This window comes from Doryrhamphus excisus, chromosome 1, assembly GCF_030265055.1.
Source record: "Doryrhamphus excisus isolate RoL2022-K1 chromosome 1, RoL_Dexc_1.0, whole genome shotgun sequence".
NCBI lineage: Eukaryota > Metazoa > Chordata > Actinopteri > Syngnathiformes > Syngnathidae > Doryrhamphus > Doryrhamphus excisus.
In genome coordinates, this window is record NC_080466.1 from 31,529,805 (window position 1) to 31,555,326 (window position 25,522).

A 25,522-nucleotide genomic window follows, 5' to 3' on the forward strand; every position below is an offset into this window, starting at 1 on the left:
TTATGTGGATCGGTCCAAACTATACCTAAGGAGATGTAGAAGGGCTTGATGCCAAAGACGTCTTCACCCCACTGAGGTTCTCGTGGTAGGCTGGTGTCGTACATCCTCAAAACCTCCAGTATCTCCTCATCCACTTTATTCATTCTACTCAATCGCTCCTGCAGGAAGGCCAGGCACATCCTGCGTGCTGTGATGGCGTCGTGGGAACAGGACACGGTGGTTCCTTGAAGAAATACGCAATAGACAATGCAGGACTTCCACCTTTTTTCTGACATTTGCAATTTGGCAGAAGTCCCGGCAGGAGTTGACCAGTGCGCTCACCTGAACCGATGCCATCGATGTAAACCAGACACGCAGCGTGGATGAGAGCTTTAACAGCGTCAAAGTCTGCACGTTCTTCAACATTCAGGGCTCCATCCTGGTCCTGCTCGCACACAGCGTTCATGAAGTTCACCCATGAAAGAATATCTCGGACACTGAGGATGCAGCGTCGACCAAAATCCTGAAGCGTCAACCACTCGATGAAATCCAGAATGAGGTCGGCAATATCGCCACCTGCGTGTGAGAGCAAAAACATCTTGAACAACTCGCGTCTCGATATTTCTTACCTGGGTATAATAATGTGTTCATAGAACTGTATTATATGTATTTTTTCTGTAAAAGTACCGTATTTTCTGGACTATAAGTCACACTTTTTTTTCATAGGTTGGCTGTTTCTGTGACTTATACTCCTTAGCGACTTATAAATAAAAAAATATATATATATATAATTTGACAGACAGCCACAAGAGGGCACTCTAGACTTTTGCACTGATATCTGCTGTTCCTTAACAATTGAATATTTAAACAGTAGACGTTAGCTTACAAAGACAACTGAGAATGACAGAAAAACTGATGGTGACTATATATAAATATGTGACTTATACTCCAGTGTGACTTATGTATGTTTTTTCTAGTTGATCATGCATTTTGGCATTGTGCGACTTATACTCCGGAGCGACCAGAAAATACGGTATAGATATATATATATACCATCGAGTGCTAGACCGGGGCAGAGATTGTGTTGGATGATCTGGCGTAGGTCAGTCCTCCCGTTGCTCTGAGGACACCAGATCTCGGTGAACCGGTTCCTGAGGGCAGGAGAAAGCTGTCCAGAGTAGAAAGTACACATAAACATTGGCGTGACCATAAAAACAAAGCAGCCATCCATCCACATCAAAGTCAGTCACTTTCATATGGTATCTGTACATCACAGTGGGCAGGTAGGAGATACTGTATATAGACATACATGGTAGGGATGGTGTACAAACTAATTTATAACCCTTATTTAACGTTGCTTTCTCTATTCTGGCTCTCCGTTACAAATACTTGCATACCATTGTTGTACTGTTCATGCTATTTGGAGCTGCCACACTTAGACAATCAATGATTAATGGATTAATCAATAATTACAGTGGTATGAAAAAGTATCTGAACCTTTTGGAATTTCTCACATTTCTGCATAAAATCACCATCAAATGTGATCTGGTCTTTGTCAAAATCACACAGATGAAAAAACAGTGTCTGCTTAACATCTTTACCTCCTTCTTGCCAAAATCTCCTCCAGGGTTCATGGTGGCAACCAAACGGAAATCTTCATCTGCTGTGATGAGCTCCACGTGATTATCATCACCGCTGCCTTTCTCTGCCAGCACTAGCGACTTCTCCGTCTCCACAACACTGACCAAGACATTCACCAGGAGATTAGATTTTTTTAAATATTCAGTCAGTTTATATTACATATTTTTTAAATAAAGTTTTCAATATCTTTACCCTTTCTACTTTGCATTCCCAAATGTATTACCCGTGTATAGCTTAAAAAGAAAGCATGTGAGTGTAAAGTTTGCTCACCTGTTCAGTCTTTCCAGCACGGAATCGTCTGCCAAGGAGATCTCGTCCAGAAGGAGCACTCCACCTTCCTTCATGGCTAAAACCAAGGGACCGTCATGCCACTCAAACAACCTGCATTCATCGCCCTCAGCCTGCAACCACACACAGCACAGAAATTCACCTGGAAGAATATGGAGTTAAATCATGCCAATATCTCAGAAACACACACAAAATGACGTAAAACGCTCAATGCATCACAAACAAACTCAGTGTAGTTTACAAACACTAAAAACGATTGATGCTGCGGTTCTCATTGGGAGTGACCAGGATGGATAGGATCAGGGAGGAGTACATCAGAGGGACATTACATGTTAGATAGAGTCAGAGAGGCCAGACTGAGATGGTCCGGACATGTCCAGAGGAAAGACTGGGGGAAGGGAATGAGGATCTAACTGCTGACCATCTGGTTTCTGGACGACCTCCTGAGCCACTGCATCCCTCAACTTCCTTCAGGTAAAATTACTGCTGTTCCATTTTTGCAGTATTTCTTATTTTTATTATTGATTGTTTTTTAACCCCACAGTACCTGGCTGGACTGTCTGACAGGACGCAAGCCTCCCAGGAAGTCGGATGTTTCCATGTGTAAGTGACAGTTGACAGAGAAAAACCTCTGGCCAGCTAATGCTGCAAACATCTGGCAGATTGTAGTTTTTCCACACCTGGCAGGGTAAGGTAAAAAAAAAAAAAGACAAGAGTGAGGATTCTGCACCAGGGATAAAGCAAATTAGTATATAGTAGTCTCTCACCACACACACTTTGAATTTGAATTTTCACGTCTCATTCATTCATTCATTCATTCATTCATTCATTTTCTACCGCTTTTTCCTCACGAGGGTTGCGGGGGTGCTGGAGCCTATCCCAGCTGTCTTCGGGCGAGAGGCGGGGTACACCCTGGACTGGTCGCCAGCGAATCACATGGCACATATAGACAAACAACCATTCACACTCACATTCATACCTATGGACAATTTGGAGTCAACAAATTAACCTAGCATGTTTTTGGAATGTGGGAGGAAACCGGAGAAAACCCACGCATGCACGGGGAGAACATGCAAACTCCACACAGAGATGCCCGAGGGTGGAATTGAACCCTGGTCTCCTAGCTGTGAGGTCTGACGTCTTCAGTTGTCTTCAAAATATATTTAATTCGTTAATAAGCCATTCTGTTTTGTGGCTGACTATGCCATAGTAGTAAAAACGTACGTACATATGTTTAGAATAACAGTGGCTAAATGAAGTAAAATACAATCATAAGGCATTTGGAAGACGCATTCAGAGACGTTGTGACTTGGTGTCAGTAATTGATGGGACAATTGGATGAAAATGGAAAATGGATGGCTGGCTACTCGTAATATTAATTTTTATCATTTTAGTAGCATTGTAATAAGAAAACAGTAGCACAAAAACAACAACCTTTGTTTAAAAAAGTTTTTAAAAAGGTTTTTTTCACCTTTATCACAAAGCTGAATTATTTTGAGATGTTTATTGTTCTCAAAATATACACCTCATTCAGTCTCAGCATATCAACATGTGTTGGTTCACACAGTAAGAAATGAACCAGAATTGCAAAAAGCCCAAAAGATGTCCAAGAAGGACCTTCAGCACCTTACCCGGTGTCGCCCACCAGCAGCACTGACTCCCCAAATCGAAGCGCTCGGCCGACGAGCACGGCGAGCCTCCTCATGCTTTGCGTCCACACCACATGGCCAAACTCCTCCGGCACTCCAACATCGCTATCAACTGGACCTGCCAATCACGTCACGTGTTCAAGGAGCAGGAAGCAGCAGGAAAGACGAATGAAGTCAATTTGGAGTCAACTTACTAAACTGCTTGGCGACCTGTTTCAGAGAGAAGAGCATTTCTGGGTTCACGGTCCTCTTCAGGTTCTTCTCTAGGATGGACAGGATGGTAGCCTCCTCCTCTGGCTTTCTAACACGGCCTGCCAGCAGCATGTAGCCTGACCGAGCGGATGACAGCAGGATTAAAGTTCTGCATGAGCATCAGATCAAGATGAAACATTTGTGGCAATCCTTACCATCATCTGCCAAATGCTGCAACCAGTCCTGAGAGGCTTCCGTCTGTTCTTCCAGCCTGTAGCGATCTGCCCAGCGGAAGAGATCCCTGAGGGTGATGAAGCCATGCTTGCCCGCAAAGACAGAAGACCCTCTGCGCAAGGACTGCCAACATAATGAGCACCAGACTTGGTAGTGGTAATGGTTTTATTTAATTTCAATTGAGTGCATCCCATAATCAGTTCCCAGTTCCACATGTCCAAAAGGAGTAGGAAGAAGCAAAGCTTATTAAATCCTACCCCTCCATCTGGTACTTTTACAGTCAGTAACTGTTACATTTGTTCATTTCCTGCTTTCCATAATACAGTTTAAGTTTGTTTTTTAATAACATACCTCGTACCAAAGTACGAGGTGACGAAGTAGTTCCTTAAAAAGATAATTTCAGCAGAATTCTAGGCTTTAAAGCATGTTGTGCTGCTATGCTTTTAGCTTGTTAGCGTCCTCCATCGTGAGTGAACAATGGCAAATGAAGAAATACATCATTCTTGGATATCATAACAACGACGACGACGTACCTGTAGATCAGTCATGACTTTGACCAGTTTGGTGCAATATGACGGAGGCATTCTGCACCTCTGATGGAGGATAGTCTCCAGCTCCCGGCTCGGTAGCTCATCAAAATGTAGCTCCACAAAGCGGTTCCTGAATGCCCTGGAAAGCACCTTTCGGTAAAGCAGCCCAAAGTTACAATGTTTCATGTGAGTGCTGTGTATCTTTCTATTCCCACACAGATACAATCAACTTTTAGTTTTGCTTCAAATCACACTTTTTCCATTAAAAAAATGTTCGGACTAATAACAACACTGATGAATATTTAGAATATGGTTTGATAGAATACCTTCCTACCCCCGTAGAGACCAGGGGGGTTCTGTGTTGCAAACAACATGAATCTTGGGTGAGCCTTGATCACTTCCTGTGTCTCTGGCACAAAAAGCTCCCTGTTGTCATCCAGCAGCCTGTTGAGGGCCTCCAGAACATCGGTGGGGGCCAAGTTCAACTCATCTAGGATGATCCAGTAACCCTTCCTCATGGCACTGATCAGTATGCCTAAAAGCAAATCAAGAACAGAACACATTTGCAGCAACACAAACAAAAATCTGATTAAATCTTATTTTTTCCTATTATGTCTATTATATTATTATAATAATTAATAAACTTAATTACGAGAAGAAAATTGATAAAGTCGAAATAAGGAAAATTAAGGGAGGAAAAAAAACTGCAAAAAACCAGCTGTAAAAGATGTCATTTTAGTTGAAACACTAAAGACATTTTTTAAAGTTGTAATATGATAAGAAACAAAAGAAAATAAGGTTTTGCAGATCTCAGACGGTTCTTACCCTCTGTGAACACCAGTTTGCCCCGATCATCTGATGAGTAGCATCCTATGTACTCCTGGATGTCGGTGTGCTCATGGTTGTTGATTCTAACGCATTGGTTACCAGTGGCCGTAGCCAACCAGCGGATAAGACTGGTCTTCCCCACGGATGTTTCCCCCTGGATGAGTACTGGGTGAGTTCTGTAAAGACAAAACATGGGTGAGAGAGTAAGAAATGACTCAAATGGAACTATAGGGGTGTTATTTCATGCCTGGAGGTCTCTAATAATGTTAAAAACTGTATTTAGAAGGTGGTAAACATAAGGTTCCAACACTTTGTATTCACTCATATCTGAATAACATTTATGTTTATTCTTAGGTCTTCTTCAGGGGTGTCCTAACTGTGCTTTCTAACTACAAAAATATTCCATGTATGAATGAGGAATCCTACTTCACCATGAACCACAAACGAGGCCTTACTGGACAATAAAGTAGATGATTCCTGATAAATGTACAAAGATGAGACTTTACTGGCTGACCTACCCGGCAGATGCCACTCGAGCCAGGTCCCGTAGGTTGAGTTTGACTGAGGCTGTAAGGATGTAGCTGGGATCCACCACTGGCTCCATCTCTCCCTGAGACACCCAGTAGCCTTCTACCTCAACACATGCTCGACCAACAGGAGCCAAAATGGGCTAAAAGACAATTTTATTAAATACATAGAAATTCTTCAACAGTGAGCGAACAGGTAGACGCCAACTTTTTAGAAGGTCTTACTTGTTTGAGACACATGGTGTTTCCTTTCAGGATGTGCTGACACACCAGTTTCTGGACCAGAGGATGGGACCTCCTGTCCAGCTGAGTCAGAAAGCTCAGGCAGAAGCCCTGCAGATACGATGGACTTTCACTGGTAAAAGCACACAGAAGCCCACAGCCACTGCACATCTCAAGCTTACCTCATAAAGTGAGCGCTGCACAGCATGGCATGGGTTTGCTGCCACATACTTCAGTGCCCGACAGAGTGTACGCAGACTGTAGTGGGGTCTGTGGCCTGTCCCGTCGACGAGGTGCGAGGAGGCCTCCTTTCTTATCACCAAGTAAAAACTATAAGCGCAAAACGGCACAATCAGCATATGTTTCGGGTTTAATATCATTTTCATGACACACTATTTTTCTTTTCACTCATCATTGCACAAAGCTGTGAAAAATATACACAGTATGTCACAAACGTGAGCGCACGCCTCACATTTCAGCAAATATTTCATGATATCCTTTCATGGGACAACACTAAAGCTTCAATAACTCAACACACAACCATTTATGGCTAAAACACCCCTCATGAAAATGCCAAAATTGGGCCCAAAATGTGACTGTTTTGCGTGGCTAGCTTTATTTTCCCATGTTATGTACTCACTTATAAACATTTATAGTTGGGTTTGCACAAATTTACAGCAATTTAATATAAAAATATAAACAATATTTGCAGAAATATGAATTTAATGTGTTACTTTTACATTTTTATACCATTTTGGCCTTGTGAATATGAACAATAACTGTTCCATTGTGACATTCGGTGCAATACTACTTATCGTTATTATGTATCACAAGTACCACATGTACCATACAAAACCAGGGGTGTCCAAAGTGCAGCCCGGAGGCCATTTGCAGCCCACGGCAATTTAATGAGAAAAGTATGAAAAATGAAATACAGTACAGTTGTTTTACAAGAATTAAGTTAAAATATTAAGAAAGAAAAAAATTGTATATTATGAGTAAATCTAATGTAATTTTTGTACCACAGAGTTGAAATATTATGTTGTAATTTTGGAAAATTAGTTTGGGAGAAAAGGTGGAATATTGTGGGAATAAAGTCATAACAGTATGAAAAAAGATTGAAATATTTGGGGGAAAAAAGAGCAAGGTTGATAGAAATACTATTTTTGTTCCACCTGTATCACAAAGCTGAGATGCCGTTTTTCTGAAAATATATCAACCTCTTGTCATATCTACATGTGCTGCTTTACAAAACATCAAATTGGCCCTTGTATCCTTTCATTTTCACTATGTGGCCCTCACTGGAGAACGTTTGGACACCCCTGAACAAGACCTAAGAATAAACATAAACGTTATTCAGATGAGTTAATACAAAGTGTTGGAACCTTATGATGCCATCAATGACATTCCTGTGAGGATTCAGGTTTTTGAGGTAGTCTGAAACCAGGATCCGAAGGTCTGCCTCATTTTCCAGCTCCTCCATGTATAGCTCCGTAAACCTGCATTGGCAACATATGCAAATGTTAGAGTAGTAGTACTGCTATGGTGTAGTGTCTGCACCACAATACCTGTTCCTGAGGCCGAGAGGCAGGTTTCTCTTCCCCACATCGGTTGCTGGGTTCATGCAAGCAAATAGTCTGAAGTCTGGGTGTCGAACCAAAGGATCTAAATAAGAACAAAAGCAACAATTCCACATGATTAAATACAGATGACCGTGTTAATTAATATTCACACCATCGCTCTGCCTGGAGTAGATACAGCCCAGAATACCTCATTAATAACCTGATTTAATGAGCCGCTACTTTTTCCTCACGCTTTCAAACCTGCGGCTTACATGTTCATTCATTCATTCATTTTCTACCGCTTATCCTCACGAGGGTCGCAGGGGTGCTGGAGCCTATCCCAGCTGTCTTGGGGCCAGAGGCGGGGTCCACCCTGGACTGGTGGCCAGCCAATCACAGGGCACATATAGACAAACAACCATTCACACTCACATTCGTGATCGCATGTACCAATACCAATAGCAGCTGAGATATCAGCTCAGTGTACCACCTTACCAAAATCTCCACGGTCCAGCAGCACCAGCGATCCAGCACGGCCCTCCAGGAGTCCACTCAAACACTCCAGCGTCTCTGCTGCTGCCAGATTGATCTCATCTAGCAAGATCCAGTGGCCCCTCTTCACTGCCTTGGCTAAAGTTCCCTATTCAAATAAAATCATTTTAATGTTGATATTCATTTCAAATCCAGTAGATGCAAAGGTTGGGGGCAGCGATGGAGAAGGCCTATGATTTGTTGCGCCGTCATGGCAACAAGATCGGTCAGGACTGAGTGGGAAAGTACTGGTACTGGTGGAAAACTGGATGGGTGAATTTTTACCTCCACAAAGGCGAAGACCATGGCCGTCTCACAGGCTTGTATCTGCTTCTGAGTCTGACACAGTTTGCTTGCCAAAAAGCCCCACTTCTCCTGCAGCAAAGCAGCTGAAATAAACATGAAAAACAATGGATGACGTACATACTAGCATAGCATGAATGAGCAACGGTGACGTGACCTTTCTTTACCATTGGGGTTGTCTTTAGTGAGGGCGTCCTTGCAGACGTGGTCCATGAGTTTGAGAAGGTCGTGCCAACGCTTCTCCCGGAAACATGTCTGCACGTGACCTAGAAATGTCAGGTTCTGCGTCCTGGAGTAAGTCTGGGAGAACAAGTCTTCGAAGGCCTCCCGCAGCGGGAGTAAGATCTGCTTGTGGTCGACCGGCTTATACCTGAGTTGGCCAGAAAACACAACGATGGACGACGCTGCACAATATTATTGTTAGCCCATTATTATGGACTTCTTATTATACACTTCTTTGCCCATTTTTGTGGTGGTTCACATTTATTTTCATTTTCCAAATATTTCAACTTCCTTCTTAAATAATCTTCCTAAATTTATGACATGGTTCCTATATTGAATTTATTCTCATATTGTGACTTTTTTCTAAAAATTACAACTTTATTTTGTTTTGTTTGTCATATTAACTCTTTGTATAAAAATACATTTATATAATGTATTGTAATGTAATAGATTTTTTCTTCAATATTTCAACTCCATGCTATGAAAATGTTTAAATATTCTTCTTGGAATATTATGACATCATTCCCCACCTTAATTTAATAAACTGATGACTTTATTTTGTTTTGTTTCCCATATTACAACTTCTATTTTTATTTTATTTTAATATAATCACTTTTGTGCTACTAAAATAAAAACATTTTTAATGTTTTTGACATTATTTCCAACATATGAGAACACAATTTTCCACAAAATACAATTTCATTTATTTAAAATAAATAAATTATAATAATTTTTCCTTTAAATGTGCCGCAGGCTGCAAACAGCCCACAGGCAGCACTTTGGACACCCCTGCTCTACAACCTTTAGCAGTGAAAATGGATATTGTATTCTGTGCCACAGCCAACTGTGCTAAAAAAAAAAACAAACAAGAAAAACCACTCACCCCCCAAGTAGGTCAGCAGTGTCACTTTGTTGATTCATGTTAACAACCATCAACTTATGTCCTAGAAAACACAGACAGTAAAGAATAGAGATGAATGATTGTGGGCGTGCTACTGACATCTCCAATCTCCAGCAGTATTTCTGATGAGCTCTCCAAAGAGTGATTGATGACTTATACACCCTGGACTGGTGGCCAGCCAATCACAGGGCAAATATAGACAAACAACCATTCACACTCACATTCATACCTATGGACAATTTGGAGTTGGGTTCATCATCATTTCAAAGTTGGTGTATTTTAGCAAAGGCAGGGTCCTCACCTGTCAGCGTGGCCAGGTGCTGTACAGTGGTGGTCTTTCCGGTCCCCGTCTCGCCCACTAAGAGAACAGGCTCCTGTTTAGCCACGCAAAGGGCCAGTCGCTCCAGTAGTACAGCAGCTGGTCGAGTGGCAGCAAACGTCTGTTTATCACTGAGGAGGACAAAATATAGCATTCATTTCTCATTTACATTTACAAAACTGCTTCTGTTTGGATTTAGTGGTGTCTGAGTGTCCATCACGCAGGCCTCACAGCTAGGAGACCCGAGTTCAATTCCACCCCGGCCTTTTGGCCGGTGCTTCCCGAGAAGCATCCAGATTGTAGTGGGTACCAGTAGGAACTGACTGAAAGGAAACTTACACACTCAGCTGTACTGTTTCACTCTGCTTTCGAACCAGAGTCACTCGACCCACCAAGACCTCCTCTTCAGTCAGCGAGACAGCAGGCTGATAAATCCGGCAGAAGTGCTGGGCCTACAAAGGGAACAGTGTTGAATATGTCGTACCTGTTGTGTATAAAACTTAATTCAATTTCAGCCTGTTTGTCCGTCGTCATTAATGTCATAATGAAATATATAATACGTTTACGTTTCAGATGTGGTGATTCCTGAAGTATAACATCTCATTCTATCAAATGTATTTTTGCTGCATCCAAAACGTGTACTTTGACCAAAGTCCGACTAAATATGACACCTCATGAAACATAACCAGCGTATTCCACACACACAACGTTGCAAAAATGAATGAAGAAAATGTGTATGCAAATGAGCTGACGTCTGCAATGACACACAATGACAACTTCGGAGTGTTTCCGGGTTAGGGTAAACCTCCAAAAGCAGCATGGGATCAAATACATTAAAATACAAATCAAATACAATATTATTTTCTCCCATTTACATACAAGATGATGACGCGTGGAAATACCTTTTCCTTGGAGATATTAAGCTTGCTTCCAATGACCTCAGCCATCCGGAGTTGGCTTTCGGGATGAGACAACATTGCTGTGAAGCAGTCAAGGGCCTGACAGAAAGAAACATTACAAAATATGAAGCTTTCACTCAATAAATTCAGAGTAATCCCACACATCAAACACAAAATAGCCCACCTCTTGAAACACATGCTGTCCTGTGCTGGATGAGGTGCTGTCAAAGTTGACGCTGATCCTCTCACACCATTTCAGTAAATCCCTAGAGAATTCAACACAAACACACAGATGACGACGGCAATCACTCCTCCACGGTTGTCATCTGACATGCTTTTTATTGCACTTAAAAAAATGCTGCGTCTTCATACAAATTATATACTGGCAAGTTGACATTTTTCCATTATTACTGATTTTACTAATAGTTCTTATAGTTCTGAATTAACATGTACAGTATGTTAGTGTATAGTGTGTAATCCCTCCTTTATGGTGGTTAATGGGTTCAGGACGAGACCATAATTCCAAGTTAGAGTTCCTAAATATCCTTTGTAACATATTCGAGCCATCCAGACATGATGTAACATCCCTATAGCCAGCTTTACACTCTTTTTACTCAACATGGTAGACAGAATAAGAGAAAATAAGACACATAAGATATAATAAATAAGATGAGTGTGGGGGGACAGGAAGTTAATGGTAATGGTTTAATTTCATTTGAACATGCATCGGATTACAATTGAGTGCATCCCATAATCAGTTCCCAGTTCCACATGTCCAAAAGGAGTAGGAAGAAGCAAAGCTTATTAAATCCTACCCCTCCATCTGGTACTTTTACAATCACTAACTGTTACATTTGTTCACTTCTTGCTTTCCTAATGTAGTATAAGTTGTTTTTTTTGGGGGGGGGATTATTGTGCCTGTTGTGGGCTGACCCTCACCTTAAAGACAGCGCTCTGCCCTCCAGCTTTGTGGGTCTCTCCTCAGGCTGCTGGTGTTCCTGGGAGTTTTGGAGGCATAATGGCTCCGAATGTCTCTCACCAGTCAAGTGGCAGTAAATATCCAAGAGTCGATCTGCCACCATTGTCAGCGTCGGGTACTTGCTGGTAACCACCTACACACACGCATATAATCAAGTCAGAGAGCATTTATGCAGTTTTGTTGTCGACAGGAGACATCCTATAGGAGTTTATTACGCAAGTGTGCCCAATGCTTTGTGGGTAATGCAATGTGATTATTTCTTTACAAATATGTTGCATTTAGTTTGACATTCTTAGAGGGAAAAACTCGCTCATGCACTTGACCTACCATCTTCAGCTCTTCTCGTGTCATGTTTCCAATCTGTAGCTTGGTCCAGTACTTATCCAGTAAGGCTGCATTGGAGTTTGCTGGTTTGTGCCAACTGCCATCACTGTAGTTCAACCTTCCATGCAGAAACAAGCATTGCATTACTCTTCCTTCTAATTTGTTTTTTCCCCTTTACCCAATACCTGAACACAATATTTCTTAAGGGAACAATGGTTAGAGTTGGACCTTCTAGAAGAGATTCATGACACCAACCAAGGTTCCATTGTATAGTCAATTCAAGGGATAGCTATCAGCAGACAAAGTAGATATTAAAGTAGATTTCTTGATAATATTAATATTCATACCTTCTTGTTGCAAAGAATTGGAATCCAGGACTTATGTCAATGCTATCCTCTCGTCCTGGAATCATTAACTTTTTATTCTCCATCAATGGAAGGAGTACAGATATCTTGGGGAAAAAACATCACATTTGTCACAGTATATTCATTTCTTGAGGGGTACACAACATTCTGCGTACTCAAACGGTACACATTCAGTTTTTAACTTACCACATCTAGAGGCGCGTGATCAATGTCTTCCAACAAAATCCATGTCCCTTTAGACACAGCCTGGGTCAGGGTTCCTGGCTGCCATATGAACTTCCCTGGAATGTCCGTGCATCGATACATCCCGAGCAGGAGCTGGAAAGCAAAGGTAGACGTTCACAGACAGCATGGTCGGTTTTAGCCTTTCAAGTCCACTTTGACTTACCTTGCTGTCCGTCTGATCCCCAAGCTGGACCTTCAAAAAGCTCTGACTCTTTGCATGACCTGTAACGGCAGCCATCATCTCCACCAGGGCGGTTTTACCACATCCGATGGGCCCCTCCAGAAGCACAGGCTTCTGTGAAGCCACGGCCAATGCCAACCTTCTCAGATTGAGACGGGTTGAGTCCACCAGAACCATATCTTTTTCATTCACCTGCAAACAACAAGCAGCATTAAGCCAGACGTAAAAACTAATTATTATTGTTATGAAATCAATTAACTGTGATAAACGGGGCATTTTTGTCATTATTACATAAAACATTTAATAATTACATTAAATTATAAATAAATTAAAGTTAAAAAAAAGTGTAGTTAATATACTAATAATATGCTTTTTCACCAATATTGCAATAAAAAATATATATAATAAAATTGTATTTTCATTTAAATGAATATATAAAATGAAAATGATCAAAGTGGCCCTTGCTTCTTTGTATTTTCAGGATGATACATGAAAATAATGAATAATAATGATTGGTATCATTAGTATATGCGAGAAAGGAAAGGTTTACCTGCGCAGCCTCTTCTGGAGCGATTCTGGGTAGCAAAACACCACAGATTGCCACCACACTTTGACACAAGTCCTCCGATACCACTTGACCCTGCGTATACTTCTTGTTTTTGTCCTTGCACCACATTGCAGACCCCTGATTGGCCAACACCAGGGCTCTTTCGACCTCCAACTGCTGAGTTTCTTCAAAGGCACTGGAGAGTACAAAAAGTCCAAGTGCATCTTGTTGTATTTACAACATGTGATAATAGCATGAAATATGACATACCTGATTTTCATTTGAAGAACCTCCTCACTGCTAAGAACATTTCTCAGAAAGATCGTTTTCTGATGATCCGTCATACGAGACACCAGCGCTAAACAATGAGCAGTGTACCTGTTAAAGACAATAGAGAAAATAAACTCTATTATTGGCTTAAAAAAACACAATCATCTGATATGGGCGACGACTGAAGATATAAATGCACCTGTTCATTTTTAATGGTGTCAGTTTAATGTCAATTTAAGGGCATAGTGTGTCCAAATGTTTTCCAGCTTTGTTATATAAGTGAAAAAGCCTATTATTAGTATGAATTGTGCTCTTTGCTTTTTTTCCCTTGAATATTTAAATTTCTTCTTAAATAATCTTCATATTTTTGACTTTTTTAAATTATATATTCCATTGAATTTACCCAACCTAAAATTGTATTATTTTTCCTCATAATAGTACAAGTTTTTTTTGCTTCAACTGGAGGTTTTTCCATTTCTGCTGTTTTTGTTCCCCAACGATTTCAACTTTCCTCTTGTAAATTGTCTTCTCATAATCACGGCTTTATCCCCAATCTATTTTGACTTTATTATCATAACATGGAACTTTTTCTGCAAGTAGATTTTCCAGAAATTACAACTTTATTTTGATTTGTTATTACGACTTTTAAATAATAACTCTATGCTACTATAATGTTATATAAGACAAAAACAAACAGAAAATGAAATGATGGCGTACCATGACACCCTAATGTATCAACACGTTCTACTGTGAATGACTTCTGTTGGAAGGAAACGCTCACCTTCGAACCATAACATCTCTGGTGAGCAGCTGGGAAACACACGGACTCCAGTCCCAGAGTGTTACAAACTTGGCACAATCACTCTTGAGGAAGCGAAGAGTTGCAGCCATGAGGTCACGGAGCTTCATGCGCCTCGGACCATACTGGACACCCGATGCTTCTTCGCTGGTGAAGAAGAGCCTCTGGAACACTGGAGGGGCATCACGGAAGTATCTTGCAGCAAACCTGATAAGCATAACACATTTCAATGTAGATGTAAACATAGTCATTTTCATTTTATGCAAGGACTGCTGTGACATTTATGCTTGCAAACACTGACTTGAATAATTAAATAATGGATGTAATGTCACCATAGTTGGTGAAAATGGACACTCACGACTTGGCGTCAGGGCTGAAGTAAACAAGTTTACTGAGAGCCACACAGAGGCGTTCGTGTAGATCATGGCTGATCCTTCCATTCGTCTTAACTCGCTTTGCGTTCCGCTCCAGCAAGTCCAGAACCAGCGGGCGCAAGTGTCTGGCAACTAATAAGGTACCATCCTTCTCCACCAGAAGCTGGGCCAGACACTCCAGAATACACTGCCTATCCTGCTGATTCCATATCTGGGAAAAAAAAGTCCTTAGAGGTGGAGCACTGGGTGACAACAACATGGAACATAATGATAATGATAATGACATAGTCATAGTCAAAGATGACATGTGGGGGGTGACTACAAAGAAACCTTACCTGTTTTGAGAGATATTGGTGTAGTTGGTTGTTTTTGATGTGTTTACTTATAATACCCAGCGACGACAGGCTCAGTTCTAAATGTTCCATATCGTAGCATTGGTCGTCCACGGTCTAACAAATGTATTTTTGCTCAAGAGGGACGCTGTCGCAAGTTTGTCTTAAGATGCGTCGCATCACACGGGCACGCTCCGGATGCTCTCCACATGGGAGAGAAAACTCCTTCTTCCGGGTTGAGTTGACTCCGCCCATTGAGCTACAACGCAGAGTGATGACGTTTTCGAAACCTTACCGAGAATAGTCATTTTAAAGGTGAGAGAACACTTCACTTATTTTTTTACATAATATAATTAACCCTATGTTTAATTTAGAAAACCACGTTCAAAGTATATTATATATATTTTTGTTTCCGTTGTTGTTTCTCCTGTCCAGCGAACTTATCACACTCCAGTCCAGTAGATGGAGTCAATCAAGTCAGACATTGACTGACAATGAGTCCACAAGAAGAGGAAGAAAACGAAGAAGAACTTCATTAGAACAAACAAGGGGAATGAAACCCTCCGGTGTCTGTACAAACGTCTTACAATTTTGTGGCGCTGGAAACCTCGGATAAGGTTAACGAGAAGGATTGTATTTCTGAAGGTTTCTTCGCATTGACAATAATTGTGGACAACCGAGAATCTAACCATGGCTACTAAATAGTCTCTCTGTCCGCGGGAAAATGTCGTTACTTCCTGTGCAGATGTCTGTTGGCGCGACATTCTACTTCAGCTGGAGATTCTAGGGCATTATCCAAACACGTAAGTCCATCCATGTTTACTATGTGATGTTAACGGGTTACTAAGGACAATTTGTAGCTCCCTGTGTACCTTAAGGTCAAGCAGTTTGCGACAGTAAACAACAACAACAACAAGCTTGTTGGTCGAAAAACTGATGACCTCGGCTTGTGCTATTGTCGAGGCCGGGTCAGCTAACCAATCCTAAACACGCTAAGAACAAATTAACCTTAAATAAAGTGAGGTTCCAAGACACCGAATGCGGTTTTACAGTGTGACCTAATTGGCCTGTGTTTTAGTGATTGTGTTTATTGTGATTGCGCCCAAAACAAAGTTAACAGTGACTGACAAAGCAGTATTTTTTTGCATTTTGCTCAAGGATACTTCACCAGGGTATGTGAACCCACAACTTCACACATGCCTGTTTAACAGTCGCAGCCTGCCAGACTTCCTTATCCATTTTCAGACTCTATTCAGACTCTGTTCAGTCTGTCATATGATACAGTAAACTATCCCGTCTTTGAGTGAGGATTAACACCTTCAAATGGTAAAAAAAGTAAAAAAAACATCCCCTTAAAAATGACTCATTAGCACTCATTGTAGGACACACTTTGTCAGAGCTCACAAGCCAGACATGAGGGCACAGCATTTACTAACTAGACAATCTTGGCCCAATATGGGTGGTGGAAATAACACGTTTTTGTGGGACTGCCGTGTTCCAGACAGTGAGCACTGTGGTTGTCTCCACCTCCATGGACGCACAGCGTGTCCGACATTAATGCACCTTTCTCGGCGAGACCGTTTCTTCTGGCTTCAGCAACAATTTGACGGATATATCACATCCATGTTCACAAAAAGAGTCGCATGTGAAATGTCGTTGACAGATGAAAATATTGTTCTCTTGCTGGAATCACCAACTACAATAACTTCTGCATAATACATAATGAACTGAAGCAAGTGAGGACTGTATTCTTTCCAGGTACAAAAGTGACAGAGGCATGCAGTAAAATGGAGTGCATCAGCAAGGACGTGGATTTTGGTGGTATGTATAAGAATCTCATTGAATTTGAGTTTGGGATAATTTATCACTCTCTATGTTTACACGGGCTGAAAAATAACAAAGATATTATTGCATGAAATGGGTTGAAACCAGCTTTTTAAAACTAATTTAAAACCTTAATGTGATTGTGTTGAAGCTCCAAGCCATGCTTGTTACAAGTGAGCTCAGGTGAAATAAGGACATGCAATTTGTAGCACGCCACAGAAAAGGAGCGCTTGATTTGCTAACCTACCTACAGCGTAGTACGGATAATCGTGCATCATTTGAGTATTTTTTATTGGTAATAAGCTATTTTTTTATGTCAGTTTACGTGAACCCGTACTTATTATTTAACTAAGAGTTAAAAACTTTAGTATTACCACACAGTATTTTTATGTTGTGTTTGATGGTATTTTAATATGTACAGATGCTGAACATGTCAGTGAAGATTCCGTGGACATTTACGATGATTTGGATCTCCAGGCTGTCAGCAGTTCAGGTGAAAATGAATTTGATTTGACTTGAAATGTTTTTTATGTTTTGACGAGCTGCAGTGGGTGAGTCTCACAAACAGTTTTCTGTGACTTTACTGCCATTTTATCTATCAAGTCAACATTCCATTTCACAATAGCCACGTATACATGTACCCAAATATTCCAATTCCATTCGGGTTATTTGCTCAAACGGAATAGTAATTCTCACTGAAATAGGTTTGGCTTGATGTGACCCAAATGTTTGTAATGATGATGCTGGGCAGTTTGATAGAACTCAGGACTGACTATTGCTGGTGTTTTTCTTCTTACAACACAGAGAGGTCCCCACCAGCTCTTTCTCGGCTGCAAGCATCAATGGATCTATATGAAGACATTGTACGAGAAGAACAACAGGGAAGGGAATCCGCTTTCATTGACGTAAGTGACTCGGGCAGGTAAAACACAGCTTTTTGCTTTCTGTCATAAGAAATGTGCAACATTATCTTTGTAAATACCATTAGAGTTCACGTCTTAGTGGTTGTTTTGTAGTAGTACTAGTTTATGTGTTAACCCACTGGGGTCCTTTTTCATTAACTATCCTTAAGAGGTCAATTAAAGTCCCCTCTTCTGACCTCAAAGGGTACTATATTTGCCCCAAGTGTCTGAATGATCTATGAGCAAATGAGAATTTGATAGTTGTTCATGAAAAAACAGTTGCATATGTAGTAACACAACCATTTCCACATTTGAAAGGGGACAGGATGGCTGTGAGTTGACAAATCATCTCAAAGTGTTTCTCTTGTTGTTTGGCTGTTGCAGCTGAAGTCGCGATTCCAAGCAGCCCAAAACCAAATCAAAGAGTTACGGAGGAGACTGGAGCAGATGGAGTTACAGGTTTGTCGTCTAATTTTCTTCTTCATTCTTCATGCGCAGCCTAACGTCTTTACACGTCTTTAACTTATTTTTGTTTGTTATAGAACACAGGGCTGAACACTGAGAACCATCTTCTCAAAAAGAACATCTCAGCACTTTTACGGACAGCGAGACAAGAGGTTATGCGAAAGGACGCAGAGATTCAAAGGCTGAACCAGCCGTAAGTTGAAAAACAGCATATCGTCTTGTGAAAATAGCTGTTGTTGCGGTGCTGACAAGTGTTCATGTTTGTCTTTTAACTTGGGGTGTCCTAATGCAATTCAATTCACCTTAAAGTGCAATTATTTTCCCCCCACAGGTCCGCCAAAGGTCAACATCATCATCAAAATCCCTCCTGCCAGTCCTTCACTAGCTCCTTGAGTAAGCTGCCGAAGTCCACTCTGCCATCGCCCATTCCCACCTCATCCTCCTCTCCTCAGACATCATCTTTAAGGGACGATTGTCTTCCAAAGCTTCATCTTGAAGCACCCAAGAAGGAAAGTGGAAAGACCAGCCTCGCTCAGCCTACCTCTCACAATCGTTCCAAAGGTTCCTCAGTGCATGAAGTCGACAAGGAGCTCTCCATCAGCAATTCTGTCAGTTCGTCAACCTGGCATCATGGCTCAGAGAAGCACAAATCTAAGCACAGAGAGGACAAATGTCAGAAATTGTTGGACTCTAAAGACAGAAGCTACAGAACTGGTTTGGATTCCAGTTATACCATTGAGAAAGTCAGGTCTCATAAATTAGACAGAGAAAGAAGACATGACTCTCGGACATGTGAAAGCAGGGACTACCAAAACGTAGACGGGCATCGCAGATCAGAGGGTGCTAAAAGTCCTCCAGTAAAGAATTTAAATCCTGTCGGTTCTTCAGACGACTCAAACGGGAGAACCCATGAAAAGAAACATCAATCTGGTCACAGCTGTTCAGAGGACCGCAGTCGCCACAGCAGAAAAATCAAGACGAGTGTTGAAAAGAGCAGTTTAGAGCTGGAACTCAAACGATCAGACTCAAAAGAGCGGAAGAGATCTTCTGTAAATCCGCATACAGACGAGAAGCAAAGGAATCGGCACAAACACCGTGGAGATGAAAAGGCCAAAGGTCATACAAGGAACACTGCATCAGAGAGCAAGAGAGAAGGTGACAAGCATCCACCAGGAGAACCCCACAATAATAAACCCGGTGCCAATAACAAGGAAAGACAAGGAAAGAAGCAAATGCAAACACCAACCAAGGAACTACTGGAAGACAAAAGTGAAAACAGGAAGTTGTGCTTCATGGAAACACTAAATTTAACCCTTTCACCAAATAAACAGCTGCCAGCCAACAGCAGCCGGAGCGATGGACTCGCTGCATTGCATCCGGTACTTGAAAGCGGGCCTTGTGGGGATATGTACGTCATCGACGAAATCGGCGGCAGTGAATTACAAGCTTGTCTGGAAGAGTTGCCTGCAGTTTCCGTGCAAACCCCCATTTCAGAAACGCTTGTGAAGAGAGATGTTCAAGAAAGACACACAAGCGTGGAAGACGCTGCTGTTCAAGCTACTTCTCTGTTATCCCAAGCTCCAACAGCGGAGGAGATGGCTCCATGTTTGACTCCCAAAGCACAAGAGAATAGCTCTCCGGTAGGAAAAGACAACCCACACGGCCAATTAGACATATCGAAACAACTACCTGTAGATGCTACTGACCATGTCCCTCACACATGTGGAAGTGGTAATGGTAAGAGTGGAAATAGCGCTGAGCAATGTGATGCCGTCACACAGCAAGCTGATTCAAGACCAGCTCAGGATACAGTCATGGAATATGCAGTCACATCTAAAGATGTATCCACCCATGAAGATGTTATTCACCCTCATCCACAAAGTAGACAAACGTCTCCCATCACCCGACCTCAGGACGCTCAACTAGATGTACACCCCCCTGCTTCTTCCAACCCCACCAATGATAAAGACACATGCTCTGTTCAAGATGATCTCCAAGATATAAATGCTGTATCTAGTACAATAAGTCTAGAATCTGTCCCACAAGAGGGCCTGAGTCTGCCTGAGGCTATTTATGTTCTAACAAACAAGGACGACGGTGACGGTGGAAGCTCTTGCCTCACGACAGACCACGTCTCATCCATCGGCTGTATTGGCGTGTCAAACGTCAGCAGCACAACAGAGGAAATGTCCCCCCCAGGCCGATACCGCGAGGCCACCGTCACACCAAAGAAAAACACGTATGAAAAGAGCTGTGAGAAAAAAGTCAAGCCTTCCTGTTCAATGCCTTTACTTCATGACGAGGACTCCATGATGCGTACACTCAGCAACCTCAAGAGAATCCCTGATGCAATCAGCCCTTTAAGGAGTCCGATCCACGTGAAGAAGAGAAGTCACCTCCTGGTTCATGGGAAGCCTGGGCATGTCAAAAGCCTACAAAAAGGTAACATTGAAACTGAAATTTCCTTTTATTATGCTCTCAAGAAGTTATCAAGGACATCCAAACCTTTCCGCACATTCTGAAAAAAAGGTTTTGTTTGTAATATTATGACTTTATAGTCGCATTTTTGCCTTTTCTGGAGTAAAAGTCGCTCCGGAGTATAAGTCGCACAAGGCGAGAAATGCATAATTAAGTAGAAAAAAAACATACGTAAGTCGCACTGCAGTATAAGTCGCATTTTTTGTGGGTAATTTATTTTACAAAACAGACATTACGTCCTCTTGGAAGGCAAGTTCAATTCAAAGATTCATTCTAAAATATCATTTTTAGGGGGGGTCCCAAAACCTCCAAAACAAATGTCCCTTGTTTATACCCCTGTGTCAGTTTTTGCCATTTTGGATTGAGGTGGTGGGGGGGGGCTCCTTCTCTAATAGATGTTTTTATGTATTGTTTTATGTATTTTATGTATTGTTCCAGCTGGAGGTGTTTTCATTTTTTAGTTTTGGTAAGGAAATATTAAGCCATGGCAGCTTTCTAGTGTTTTATGTTTTTCACCATGTAACTGAAGTCATGTTTTAGCTAATCTGTTTTCTTTTGTGTGTGCAGAGTTCTCAAGCACAGCCTGTGATGCCAACTCAAAGAAACAGGATTTAAATAAAGAAAATAAATATCCAGGTTGTACTTTAAAACATGCCAAGGACTTGGCAGAAAAATTACCGGAAATGCCTTCAAATCTCTCTGACACTGAACTAGAGGAAGGGGAAATCTTAAGTGAAAGCGATGAAGCGTCTTCAGGTTCGCCTCTTCATGCAACCATGCGGACTAAATCAGGTGCAGTCAGAAACAAAGCCAATCCCAAGTCACTTTTAGAGAAGAAGAAATGTGAAGAAAGGACTGCAGCAGAAAGTGCATCAATGCAGCAAAGTCCAGGAAGTAAAAGTCGTTTTAAAACGGTCTGCCCGGTATCAACCAAGACTTCTTTCGCCACCGTCGAAGAAGTCATGGAAACATTCACATTGGTTCGCATGGAAATCCGGAAAAAGTACATGAAGCTCCACAGAACCTTTCCAAAGAGGAGCTTTTGCGGCGTCATGGACAACTTCAGGGAGTCGTTCGTTCAGTTTGTGGAAGGTGCACATTTTGGTCAAATATGCTGTCATGCAGCGGAGCTCAAATCAAAGCTGAAGGTTTTAATCATATCGATGTTTAAGAAAGTGGCAGACAACGGTATCGTCAAACGCATCTTTGATCAGCAAGCTGTTGATCTGAAGCAGAAGTTGTGGGACTTTGTTGACGACCAGCTGGACTACCTGCTCAAGGACATTTACACCACACTGAAGAACCTGTGTCGAGCAGCAAGGACTTTTCCAGAAAAAAAGAGGTCTTGTGGAAGTGAGGCTGCCCCTGGACAAAAGGACCAAAAAGGGTTTTTGAGTGCTTTGGAACCAAAGAAGCCTTTGGGTGCACCTTATAAAACAGGTCTTGGAAGTCGAGGCAAAGACATAAGAATTACTCACACAGGAAAACAAAAAAATGTTGATGCGTCTGCAGATCCAGGAGTTGACAGTCTTTCTCCTAAAAAGCCTTCAGTTTCAGAGAAAACTCCAAGGGCGTTGGTGGTCAAGTCTCAAAGTACATCTTCGCTTGACAAGACTGACTTTGAACTACTCACAGAGCAGCAGGCTTCCAGTTTAACGTTCAACCTGGTCCGAGATTCTCAAATGGGAGAAATATTCAAGTGCCTCCTGCAAGGATCTGACTTACTGGAGCCCAGTGGAGATAGCACATCGTGGTCTCTCGCTACGCCGAAGAAGAACGTAGAAACCCTCATTAGCATCGCCACTCCAAACAAGTTTGACTCCCCGTCCAAATTTCTTTCCCCAACCAAATTTGACACCCCGTCCAAATTGATCGCGACCTGGTCTGGCATCTCACCGCGGAACACGTCTCTACAGACTAAAGACCACATCACGACACATCCAGTTTTATTTGACGAAAGTTGCATGCTAGAGGTTCCGTTCGAGAATCAGGTGACTCTGCAGTCCAGCTTTTTGTCGCAGAGGAATTATTCAATTCTCGCCGAGGATCTGGAAGTTTCCCTAACTATTCCATCACCTCTCAAGTCCGACAGTCACCTCAGCTTTCTGCAACCATCTGGCATGCACACCGTATCCACTCCGGACAGCGTCATCAGTGCTCACATTAGTGAGGACGCTTTGCTGGACGGGGAAGATGCGACAGAACAGGACATTCACCTGGCCCTCGACACGGACAACTCCAGCAGTGGGTCCAGCAGCGGGGTGCCTTCACGAGCGGCTGCCAATGCTTTTGTGTTGAAGCCCGACTTGCCGATGCAGGCCCTCGTGATGGAGAAGTCCAATGATCATTTCATTGTTAAGATTCGTCAAGGGACCACACCGACGTTAAGTCCAACACGAAGGGGCGAAGATTCTGCAGACAAGTCGCCGAAACAAGCCAGCCCAGGCCATGAAACATCTAAAGACCTTCTAACGGGCTTACATACGAGTAGTCTTGGTATTGATCCAACCCAAGATGATTCTGCACAAAATAAAGACCCTACTCGTACACCACCTGCGTCCGATCGTGCGACAGATGAGCCACAAAAGGTTGCACCTTCTGAACATACTCATTCAAAGGACAAAGGTCTCACCACGGCAGAAGAAGATGCCCGCAGAGACCCGCGACAGGATAACAAGGAGTGTGAGAAAAGCAAAAAACGAAAGAAACACCAAGAGCATTCGAAAGCAAAGCGTCCAAGAGAAGATCAACAGGACCAAATGGGAGATGCGGCCTTCAGCTCTAAAAAGGAATCCTCGGCGGCGTCCCGTAACAGTTTCTCTGCCATGAACGTTGTCAAGAGAAAAGGAGAAGTGGTGATGGCATGGACAAGGTCAGTACCTGATATCCAAATTCACTCAGGGGCGTATACAGTGGAACCTTGGTTAGCATCATTTTTTCCTTTTCCTTCTAGAAGGTCCCACTCACAAGTAAAACTAAAATCATGCTGTTTGCTAACAGCAGAAAGGACACATACCAGCAAATACAAATAGAAAATGGTAAAGGAAAATACGTTTCTGGGGATCACAATAGATGAAAATATGCTAAGTCCTCATTTCTAAAATCACAAATGGTTTGAATCTTGCCTGAGAGCAAACTGGAGTACGTCCAATCATAATTGTCTCATATCATTTTCCAGAGATGAAGATCGAGCAATTCTTATTGACCTGAAAACCAAAGGTGCTTCACGTGAAACGTTTGCCGACTTGTCCGATAAACTGAAGAAGCCTTCAGAGCAGGTAGGTTGACTTCGGCTTTTCCATAATGATTTTGTGTATATGGCTAATGTTGGCTAGCAAGTGCTAACAGGGTGTAATACATGAAGTGTTGTCTTAATGAACGTCACGTAGCCGACATGTTATCTAAACAACTATTGAGGAATTTTACTGGTTGCGGCGAACAGGCTCTTGTGTGCTAGCTAACGCCCCGCAGTACCGACAACAACCCTACTTTGCTGGAGTATGTCGGCGACGTCTGCCCCCCACCAAAGGGCCGGTGGACGGCAACGCTGGGGGGGCCAACTGGAGCCCAGTTCCTGGAACTTTGGGCTGTTTTTCTGGCACTGCAACATTTTCTGCTGAATCTCAGGGGCCGGCATGTCCTGGTGAAAACACACCACACCACTGTGGTGGCATATATTGATCGCCATGGGGGCGGAGGGGCACCCGTTTGCTTCGCTTACACAGGCTGGAACAGCAGGTCCTCCCTTGGAGCAGTGCAAGGCTCCTGTCCCTCAATGCTACACATGTTTCAGGGGTGCTGGATAGGGCTCGGTCAAACCATTATTTCTGTAATCGATTAATCTAGAGTTGGGGAGCAGGGAGTGTCACTGATTTTGGTGGCGCCTATGTGGCCCTCCACGCATTGGCTCGCAGAGATTGGTCGAACCCTGGCCTCTCCCTGCTATCTCAGGCGAGAGGGCAGATGCTTCATTTAAGCATACAATATTTCAATGTTCTTCAATGTGCACGTTTTAAAAGGAATAGGCCATATTGACCCAGGAAACAGAATGATTTATTCATTAATATGTGTTTGAAAAACGCGACCAAGTGAAGCGGTGGAATCGGAAGCATGAAGTGGCGAGGGATGAGTGGACCGGAGTAACTTGTGTACTTTTGTGTACTTTTTCAGATTGCACAGAGATTTTACCAGCTCATGAAGCTCTTTAAGAAGCAGGGGAAGATGGACGTCTGATCACTGGATTGCCATTCAGTGATTCCCATCTAGCGTTGTCACGGTACAAACTGAAAGATCCCAAACAAATGAAGGCCATTTTCAATGGAGAAGCGTTTGTCTTATCCTGTCATACGACCGCAAAAAAAAAAACCTTGACTGAACTTGAACTGATCCTGCAGTTGTGCTAATTATGTTAAAAATATGTTGCATTTTTTCTAATATTTTATTTGTAGACACTAATGGTATTTTTGTATCCATCTCATTGCTTGTGAGTATTGTGTATATTTGATACAGTATATCACCAATAGGTAAAATAAAGTTTTATTTGATGGTTTTACTGACATTTGTAGGAACGATAACGTGTTCCTCCTCCAAAAACAAAATGTCCCGGACGCAGACCAAGAGAGATGTGTAC

General features: G+C 42.2%; 2 protein-coding genes across 2 annotated transcripts in view; one reads left to right on the plus strand and one right to left on the minus strand.

Moving 5' to 3' along the window:
- Positions 1-15,463, minus strand: part of mdn1 (midasin AAA ATPase 1) — a 48,221-nt gene extending 32,758 nt beyond the window's left edge. The window contains exons 1-35 of the mRNA XM_058065282.1: positions 15,227-15,463; positions 14,876-15,102; positions 14,500-14,724; positions 13,719-13,826; positions 13,452-13,644; positions 12,884-13,093; positions 12,682-12,813; positions 12,478-12,581; positions 12,134-12,248; positions 11,767-11,939; positions 11,012-11,093; positions 10,831-10,926; positions 10,268-10,380; positions 9,911-10,059; positions 9,592-9,652; positions 8,654-8,856; positions 8,469-8,572; positions 8,148-8,292; positions 7,659-7,755; positions 7,476-7,589; positions 6,273-6,420; positions 6,094-6,201; positions 5,860-6,011; positions 5,339-5,517; positions 4,840-5,048; positions 4,517-4,663; positions 3,965-4,106; positions 3,752-3,886; positions 3,540-3,675; positions 2,456-2,588; positions 1,891-2,021; positions 1,581-1,719; positions 1,033-1,147; positions 322-555; positions 26-223 (exon numbers count right to left, since the gene is read on the minus strand). Coding sequence (XP_057921265.1) covers positions 26-223; positions 322-555; positions 1,033-1,147; positions 1,581-1,719; positions 1,891-2,021; positions 2,456-2,588; positions 3,540-3,675; positions 3,752-3,886; positions 3,965-4,106; positions 4,517-4,663; positions 4,840-5,048; positions 5,339-5,517; positions 5,860-6,011; positions 6,094-6,201; positions 6,273-6,420; positions 7,476-7,589; positions 7,659-7,755; positions 8,148-8,292; positions 8,469-8,572; positions 8,654-8,856; positions 9,592-9,652; positions 9,911-10,059; positions 10,268-10,380; positions 10,831-10,926; positions 11,012-11,093; positions 11,767-11,939; positions 12,134-12,248; positions 12,478-12,581; positions 12,682-12,813; positions 12,884-13,093; positions 13,452-13,644; positions 13,719-13,826; positions 14,500-14,724; positions 14,876-15,102; positions 15,227-15,316 — 5,047 coding nt within the window. The 5' untranslated portion in view covers positions 15,317-15,463. The remainder of the gene's footprint in view (positions 1-25; positions 224-321; positions 556-1,032; positions 1,148-1,580; positions 1,720-1,890; positions 2,022-2,455; positions 2,589-3,539; positions 3,676-3,751; positions 3,887-3,964; positions 4,107-4,516; positions 4,664-4,839; positions 5,049-5,338; positions 5,518-5,859; positions 6,012-6,093; positions 6,202-6,272; positions 6,421-7,475; positions 7,590-7,658; positions 7,756-8,147; positions 8,293-8,468; positions 8,573-8,653; positions 8,857-9,591; positions 9,653-9,910; positions 10,060-10,267; positions 10,381-10,830; positions 10,927-11,011; positions 11,094-11,766; positions 11,940-12,133; positions 12,249-12,477; positions 12,582-12,681; positions 12,814-12,883; positions 13,094-13,451; positions 13,645-13,718; positions 13,827-14,499; positions 14,725-14,875; positions 15,103-15,226) is intronic.
- Positions 15,464-15,628: 165 nt separating this feature from the next.
- On the plus strand, positions 15,629-25,360 carry casp8ap2 (caspase 8 associated protein 2). The gene is made up of 10 exons (XM_058079990.1): positions 15,629-16,026; positions 16,982-17,044; positions 17,469-17,540; positions 17,852-17,952; positions 18,334-18,408; positions 18,492-18,607; positions 18,746-20,856; positions 21,460-23,764; positions 24,071-24,170; positions 25,063-25,360. The coding sequence occupies exons 2-10, from the start codon at positions 17,011-17,013 to the stop codon at positions 25,123-25,125; spliced, it is 4,977 nt and encodes a 1,658-aa protein (XP_057935973.1). The 5' UTR covers positions 15,629-16,026; positions 16,982-17,010; the 3' UTR covers positions 25,126-25,360.
- The last annotated feature ends 162 nt before the right edge of the window (positions 25,361-25,522 follow it).

What these genes read in the sequence shown, in the direction of transcription:
- casp8ap2 (XM_058079990.1), top strand. Translation starts at nt 17,011, where the DNA reads ATGGAGTGCATCAGCAAGGACGTGGATTTTGGTG. An exon ending in CCAGGCTGTCAGCAGTTCAG is followed by an intron (nt 17,541 to 17,851) that starts GTGAAAATGAAT and finishes CTTACAACACAG; the next exon opens with AGAGGTCCCCACCAGCTCTT. An exon ending in TGAAGAAGCCTTCAGAGCAG is followed by an intron (nt 24,171 to 25,062) that starts GTAGGTTGACTT and finishes GTACTTTTTCAG; the next exon opens with ATTGCACAGAGATTTTACCA.